The sequence below is a fragment of the Octodon degus genome, unplaced genomic scaffold (assembly GCF_000260255.1).
Source record: "Octodon degus isolate 3935 unplaced genomic scaffold, OctDeg1.0 scaffold00068, whole genome shotgun sequence".
Classification (NCBI taxonomy): domain Eukaryota; kingdom Metazoa; phylum Chordata; class Mammalia; order Rodentia; family Octodontidae; genus Octodon; species Octodon degus.
The window spans coordinates 1,294,525-1,303,285 of record NW_004524644.1 but is presented as its reverse complement, the minus strand read 5'-3'; the positions used below and the strand labels follow the sequence as shown (position 1 = coordinate 1,303,285).

The 8,761-nt window shown below is 35.8% G+C and overlaps 1 protein-coding gene across 1 annotated transcript in view; it reads right to left on the bottom strand.

The window, feature by feature from the left end:
- Positions 1 to 8,761, bottom strand: part of Cog5 (component of oligomeric golgi complex 5) — a 359,771-nt gene that overhangs the window by 120,860 nt on the left and 230,150 nt on the right. Inside the window, 2 exon segments of the mRNA XM_023719494.1 lie at positions 1,513 to 1,590; positions 1,861 to 1,973. Coding sequence (XP_023575262.1) covers positions 1,513 to 1,590; positions 1,861 to 1,973 — 191 coding nt within the window.

Genomic DNA, 8,761 nt, shown 5'->3' with positions numbered 1-8,761 from the left:
GTCTAAAAGGGTAAAAGAAAACAATTCTTTTCTATAGTTTAAATTTATATAGTAGTATAGTTGTTCAAAATGTTGAATACATTCCAAATTTTGCTAAATACATCTTACACATGATTATAAGATTCTGTTGGACAACAAAAATTACTGGCTTAGAAAACAAAAGTATTGGGCCGGGGAGATGGCTCAGTGGAATAAGCGCTTCCCTGGCAAGTGCAAGGGCCTGAGTTCCATCCCTGGTTCCGCCAAAAAAAAAAAAAAAAAGAAAGAAAGAAAAAAAAGAAAACAAAAGTATCATATCTATACTCCCACATACAACTAAATTGTTTTAATTTTGCAGATGCCAATCTACAACCTGTCTTCAACTACGTGGTTTCCAAATTATTAATAATTACACTCACTTTTTAAGCAAAATGTTACACACAGTATTGATGACTATCTAGTGAAACTAGAACTCTAAACTGGTTTTAAAAGATATCAAAATTGAACTTCTAGTATATCATACTTAACCTAAAATTCTTGTATAAAATTGAAATGAGTTATTCATTTAAGGTATGAAAAAATACTAAAAGAAAATATTCAACATTAAGGTGCCATAAGTAATATGAATCAACAGGTCTGAATGTATCTTTACGAATTATCATATGACCTGAAGAAAACAGGCTAATTTTTATAAGCTATCCAGGGCATTTATTAAATTAGGCAAAATCCAGGGCATTTATTAAATGTAGGCAAAAGTAGAATTAGTTACTGTAATTACAGGACACTTTCAAATGGATCTACATTTAAAGTATCCATACAATCATAAAATTTTATATAACGTGAATAATTTATAATTAACCTATTTATATCTTACGAATACTGATGTATTTTGTATAACACTATAGATATCTAGTAAGAAACTTTCTCAAGTAATTAAGCATTACAAAAACTGCCATCATGTAGAATTCTTTTGTCCTGAGAATGTTCTTAATATTAAGACTATGAACACCAGTACATACAGTCCTGTTATCTAAATCAAACTGAAAAAGCAGATGTGATAATATTCAACTGAAAATTAAACCTTTAAAGTAATCCCCAATTTTCTTAATATAAGACTATAATCATTGGTAAATCTCATAAGATATCACTGAACACAAGGAAACCCATTTTCACTATTTTTCTAGACTCAAAATCACCATTTGTAACACAGTACATAATTTACATTTATTTATCAAACATTTGCATTTTATTTTCTAGTGAAGCTTTTAAAAACATTACAATCATTTCTGTGACAGAAAATGGAAAATTAGTAGTATGTTTCAAATATTAGTCCAAAAATAATATTGTTGCTAGCTCTACTATAAAAAATATGCTTATTTTTATACTGTCAGGAAAACTTAACAGCTATCAGTAAATTTTCTACTGCTATTTGACATCTATCCATTTTGTAATGCAATCGCACACACACACAAAAAAAAACTAGAACATATCTTTGTGTTTTGTGTAAGAAATATGTGTCTTCATTACACATACCTTAACTATTTCTTCAATGAAACAAATGTGAGAAACAGGATCTCTCTTCTTGGTTAGTACTTTTTGTAGATGTTGTACCTAAAAACGGGTAGCAGATATATATAAATGGGCATGTGAAATGAAACAAATGTAAAGTTCAGGTCCTAAGCAAAGCAAGGTACATTTCAGAAACTACTAAATAGTATTGGTAAGAGAAAGGAAATGACCCAATGCTAGAGTCTTTATATCCATTACAAGAAGCTTACAGACGAATTTTTTAATATATGAGATTTTTAAAACTTCTCCCAAGTCACACTAACCAGTAGTCAATTCATAATTAATATTTTTTTTACCTCTTGAAATATTTACCTGTCCACAAGCAGCACAAATATGATCCATAAGTTTCTCCATATTGGTCCAAAGGGAAGCACGAAAAGCTGCAGTATTTCCTGGGGCTGGCATAGTAGATCGTCCAGGACCCCCTTGTTATAAAAGACAAAAAGAAAAGAAAAAGAAAAAAAACAAGTTTTCCAAATGCAATAAAATATATTCTATTCTAAAAAGCATCCAAAGATAATAACTGAGAAGTTCCATTTAAATTCTTAAAACTAATATGCAATCTGTGTTTAGAAAGGGAAGCACCACAAACATATGTGCACAGGCATACAGGTACACACTCATGGAAGACAAAATGAAATTAATGAAGATGGTTTCCAAGGCCAGTGACATAGCTCGTAAGACTAAATGCCTGCTTAGGTACATGCAGGGACCGGGGTTTGATCCCCAGTACCACAAGCTGTGCCAGCCCTGCCCCCAGGCACGCTGAGCCTACCACTGAGTCCAGGCCTGGCAGCACATGCCTGTAATCTGACTGCTGGGAGGCTGAAAATAGGAGAATCACTACAAGTCCGAGCTGCATAGTGAGACCCTGTACAAAATATATAAAAAATAAAAAAGATGATTTCCAAAAAGGAGATGAAAGTGGTAGAAAACAGAACAAGGTGTGAGGTACATGGCTTGTAAGTAAGTCCTCATGACTAAAATAAGCACTTTGCAATTTTCCAAAAATATTTTGTATCCACATGAATGTTTTGCATATTCTAAAAACAAACTTATATTTAAAAGGAACAAAAAATATTAAAACTGAATATAAACAAATACAAGTGAAATTGCCTATAAAACAAATAATATAACCTCATGGGGGTGACAATTTAGTAATTCTTAATCACGGGATATTGATTTTAATACGATATACTTTACGAACAAAACAAAAACCACAGAGAAATCTTGTGCGTTATAGATGATATAAAGTGATCCTCCTGCTTCAACCTCCAAAGTGCTGGAATTACAAGGATGGGTCACCATGCCTGGCTCTAGTTTATTTTATAAGAATACACCTTACATTCTTGTATTCTCTCTCTTACTCATCCCACGTGGAAACAAGTGGCAACTGTGGGTAAGAAACTGAACCTGACTCACCTGTTTCATTTTCTCTCACTGAAGCTTTCTGTGTATAGAAGGTGCATTCAGACTTGCACTCTACCAATGTTAAGCATAGCAGGGCAGGTTATTTGGGTACAAAGTTTCATTTTGAGGTGACATGTTAGGAAATCCACTTGGCTGCAGATCTAAGCCATGCCCTTCAGTTAAGGTTTTTGTTTTTTGTTTTTCTTGAGGGAATTTTTTTTGGGGGTGTACTAGGAATCAAACTCGGGACCTATTCCCTGTCAGGCAGGCACTGTGCCACTGAGCTTGTTTTTAAATCTCTCATAAAACTAGTATTTTAATTACCATCTTTTTTTCTCCTACATCTGTTTTATAGTCATTTTCAAATTCAGTAAGAACAACATTTATTGGGCCACAAACAGTTACAAAATTCCAAAGGAAAGCGGGTGCAAATAAGAATCTATATCTACTAAAATTATTTAAACATAAAGGCAAAAAACACCATCAATATGCAAGAACCCAGAAAACACAGTTCACATGAAACATTTTCTAACAATTATCATAAAATCCAAGCAAGGGAGACATGAATGTAAAAATGGAGAGGTAATATGATAAAAGATAAAAACCAAATTGCTAAAAAACAGAAGAAAATGTATAAAGCACTGATGACCCAAAACTAACAAATACTTCATGCATACAGAATAACACTGAGAATATCAGTCATGTAGCTTAAGAACTACTACACCTGGTTTTCCCCTTCCTAGCGTTGCTTCCACTCCAGAACAAGTCTTATATTTGATGATTACCATTCCATATAGTTATACTTTGATAAAATGTAAACATATGTAAAAAATTATAGGACTGTACATTTTTCATTTTCTTGGGCTTTAGATATGTTGTTATATTGTATGTATTGTGGTGCAACTTACTATTTATTGATTTAATTACTATTGAACCATTTAAAAACTAATTTATCCATTTTTCCATTGAAGCAGAGGTTATTTTAACTCATATTATATACTACAGTACAATATAAATTCTTATATGTATGTCAGAGTTTCTCTAAGGCATATTCCTATAAAATAAATTAGATCCAGGAATATACCCATCCTTGAAATTCCAGCATTTGGGAGGTGGAAGCAAGAGGATCACTGTGAGTTTAAGGTCAGCCTGCGATACATAGTGAGTTCAAGGCCAGGCTGAACTACATAGCAATACTCTGCCTCAAGAAATCAACAACTTTGGCCTGAGAATTTAACTCAGTGGTGCACTGCCTGCCTGGCAAGCATAAGGTCCTGAGTTCAATTCTCTGTTCACTATCCCTCAAAAAATTCAACAAGATGAACAAACAAATTAGAAGATCATAAAAAATACACATTTTTAGTATATGTGCTGCCGAAGTGAGCACAAAATACACATTTTTAAAGATCAAATTTTAAAATAGAACACAGTGATTGAAAAATATTTTGCTACATGAACAGAGGGATTTGTTCTAATGATGTCTGTAAATAGGATATCATGTTCGCATCTTTTACAGCAATTAACCACTAGGAAGAATGTATGCAATGTGTTAATTATTAAAACTGTCCTACCAATTTGGTATGAAACTGTCTCATTGCTATTTGTTTCTCAATAAAATTATGGAAAAAAATAAAATTAATTTTAAAAAAAGAAAGAAAAATATTTTGCTACATGTATAAAGAATTTCTGTTGTTATTCAACACCTACCTTCCTTAGATTTTTCCAGATAATTAAGAAATAGTACATAATTTGTATTTCTGCTTTGAAACTGTCTCATTGATGTTTCTCAATAAAACAAAATAAAATAAATTTGTATTTCTTTAATAAAAGTCTAAACATGTTTCACAAGTTTATTGACTAGGTCCTCCCATAAACTGCATATTTATAGTTTATTTTGGTCAATGGAGTTTCCCTTTACTCAAATAATAGGCTTTTTGTACATTTAAAGTAACATTCTTTTTCTTAAAATATTGCTGTATATTTTGAAAAATTAAACAACCTTAAATTTGTAGAAAATTTGCTACTGTAAACAATATTTTCCCTAAACCATTTACAACTAAGTCAATGAGATGATGTCATATTATCCTTTAGTATTTCTATCTGAATGACTATTCTATATATTTTCAATATACCAAGGATGAGGAAGTTAACATACTGCCTATGTAACATTCACAAAATAAAAACATTAGTGACTAGTCTTTAAAAATAAAGCATTTCTCCTCAAAGTTACAACATTTAAGTCACGATATCCATTCCTCTACAGATGATGAGAGCTTAAATGCTCTTTACTCTTTCAGCAAAAGAGGAATACATTAAGAATGACTGCATGTGAATAATTGCTTTTCTTTTTTTGCCCCATTTTTGACAACACAAGAGTAATATTAAGCTGCGCCTAGACATTTAAACATTACATCAAACTTTCTGACAATAGTTGCTGGGAAAAGTTGATTGTTAAATCTCCCTTGGTAATTTATTTTCAAAAATCTCCTTCTGGAATAGTATTATTATGGACCTACTCAAAAGGCGTGGATAACCTTCAAAATATCTCCTTGAGGCCTACAATTCATTTATCTTTTTTTTATCTACTGAATATGTATGATATGAAATATGAAAGTAATAAATGGTTGCAAATCTTTTTTTGGTATTGACCATGTAGCAAAACTGTTAATTATTCTTCATGAGTAATTTCATTTAAGTTTCAGTACACTTCCATGATGAGTAGAGGACCTTCAATTTAAGGGTGGGACATGGAAGAGAAAAACTGGAAATACTAAGTGTAGATAGCAACTTGGGAAAGTTTTCTGTGTGTAGACTGACAAAATGAGGTGGGATGGAAAAGCTGAAGAAAAAAATGGAATCAGGATAAACCTGTTTACTGCTACACAGAAGGAGATATAACAGGATAACTGAGTGTGAAGGAAAAGATGCAGAAAAGAAAAAATTCCAATGGCAAAGTGAAAGCATCTGCTGAAACAACACCCTGGTGTGATGGGACTTGACACAAAAGAGGAGTGATCTTTTCTAGCAGAAAAAAATAGTTCTTCCATACAAATCCTCAGTGCCCCCAGACACACTGAGCAGGCCACAGAGTCCAGGCTTGGTGGCACATGCCTCTAATTGCAGCACTGGAGAGGCTGAAAAGAGGATTACTATAAGTCTGAGCTGCGTAGTGAGACCCTGCATAAAACGCCACTCAAAAGTGTATGTATAGACCCAGTCCTAGCCCAAGCGCAATGAGTGTGTGGGAGAGCTTCCGGCTACCCTGTGACAGAGGCACCTACTGGTCCCAGCCCAGGTAGAGCATGGGTGAGACCCTCTTCCACCCCTTGGGACACCCTCGACCACTTCGCAACACCTCCCCTACCATGCCTGCGCAGTAGGAATTTCTGCCGGATTCCAGGGACCCCCAGATCCAATCCTAGCTCAGGCCCAACGAGTGTGCGGGAGAGCTTCCAGCTACCCTGTGCTGGCATCAACTACTGGTCCAAGCCCTGGCACAGCATGGGTGACCCCTCTTTTACCCTCTTGGGACACCCCCCATCACTCCTTAGTACCCCCAAAACCCCACCCACAGAGTAGGAATTTCTGTCACGTTCTGGGAACCCCCAGATCCAGTCCTAGTCCAGGCCTGGTGAGTGTGTGGAAGAGCTGGCTCTCCTCCCTATTCCAACTTGTCCCCTCCAGACGCAACTCAGGCCTGGCATACAGGCCTGGGGTGAAATTCTGCAGCCGCAATCGCTGCAGAGAGTGTAGCAGACAGATCCACCCAGCTAGTGCAGGTGCAGAACATCTTGCCAGAGGGGCATAACAGGTCCACCCCCAAGGGCAGCAGCAGGAAGGAGCTGAGTACAACAGGCATACCCAAGCCAGGCACAGCTGGAAAAATCCAAACTTTGTAGATCTGCACCTGAACTTCTGTATGTATGTGCTAAGGTTATAACTGCAACAAAGATCTACAACAAAGATCAGAAGACAGTGCTATACAAAATAAAAACGAGAAGGAGCAAAATGCAATCTCAGAACCTAAGCCCACAGATAACAAGTGCAGAGAACACTAACGCAGAACAAACTGGGAATCACACAGCTGAAATCAATGAATCAATGGCTTGTGAAATAAAACAGTTGCGGAAAGGTATAGAGGAACTCAGATTGGAAATGAAAAAAGAAGTCCCTGAATTAATAAAATCTGCAGTAAAGAATCAAATGCAGAAACATATGGAGGAAATCCAATGGCTACTCAGAACAAGTGCAGAGGACACTAGCTCAGCTCAAATGTATGAATTAATAGTGTCAACAGTAAATAAGCAACAACAGAAAGTCATAGAGGAACTCAGAGCAGAATTCTTTTCTACGAGCTCAGCTCTAATGTACAAATTAAAAGTGTTGATAGTAAATAAGCAACAGCAGAAAGTTATAGAGGAACTCAGAGCAGAATTCTTTTCTTTTTCTAACTTTATTTATTTGTGTGTGTGGGGGTAGGGGGGTGGGTGGCCAGCTCAGCCCACCAGGGGGCGGTCTGGCTGGCATGTGGTGATGGGGGATTGAACTGCGGTCTCTATGCTTTGCTTAGCTTGTTCTAGGTAGGTGCTTTAGACCACTGAGCCATCTCACCAGCCCCAGAATTCTTTTCTGAAATAAAAAAAGAAATCTCAGAACTCATAGCATCTGAGGTAAAGAAGCAACTACAGAAACATAGGGAGGAAACCCAACCTGAAAAAAACACTGCAGTAAAAGAATTTGTAACTGCTTCTAAAGAAGACATTGATAAAAAAAAAAATAGAGGAGATTAGAAAAATGATGGATTCCTTGAATGAGCAATACAGGAAAGAAACAGATCGCATGAAGCAGAGTCAAACAGATATAGAGGAAATTAAAATCTCAGTCACAAGCTTGAAAAACTGTTTAAGTGAAAGTGACGACAGAGTTTCACATCTTGAAGACGCTGGTGCAGCTAGTGAAAAGATAAGAAAGGATCTCTTAACAACAACTACGATGCAGGAAAAAATAATCCATCACCTACAAGCTCATGCAAAGATGAACAATGTGAGACTAATAGGCATCAATGAGAAAGGAGTCAATACAAATGACATTAAAAAAATATTGACAGAATAGCAGAAAACTTCCCAAAAATGAGGAAACAATCTGATATTCAGGTAACTGAAGCATACAGAACGCCAAGGAACCTCAACCTAATGCAAAACACACCGAGACATATAATAGTCAAGATCCCAGAAATGCAGCACAAGAAAAATATACTGAAAGCTGCTAGAGAAAAGAAGCAGATCACATTCAAAGGAAAACACATCAGAATTACGGCCGACTTCTCTTCACAAACCATGAAGGCAAGAAGAGCATGGAGCAGAGTACTTCAACTCCTCTATGAAAACATATTCCAGCCCAGACTACTATACCCTGCAAAACTCTCTTTCAACTTTGATGGAGAAGTGAAATACTTTCATGACAAAAGAAGGCCACTATATACTGGTTAGGGGGTAAATTCAAGAGGAAGACGTAACACTCATAAATATGCATGCACCAAACACGGGAGCACACAACTATATAAAGCAAATCTAATGGACATGAAAAAATCTAACATCCAATACCACAATCTTAACAGGAGACCTTAACACCCCCTCATCTCCAAAAGATAGGTCAACCAGACAAAACCTTAGCAAAGAAATAATAATAATTCTGGTCTGTCTCTAGACGGAAAGATATTCCATGTTCCTGGATAGGAAGAACCAACATTGTGAAGATGGCCATACTCCCAAAATTGCTGTACAGATTTAATGCAATCCCTATC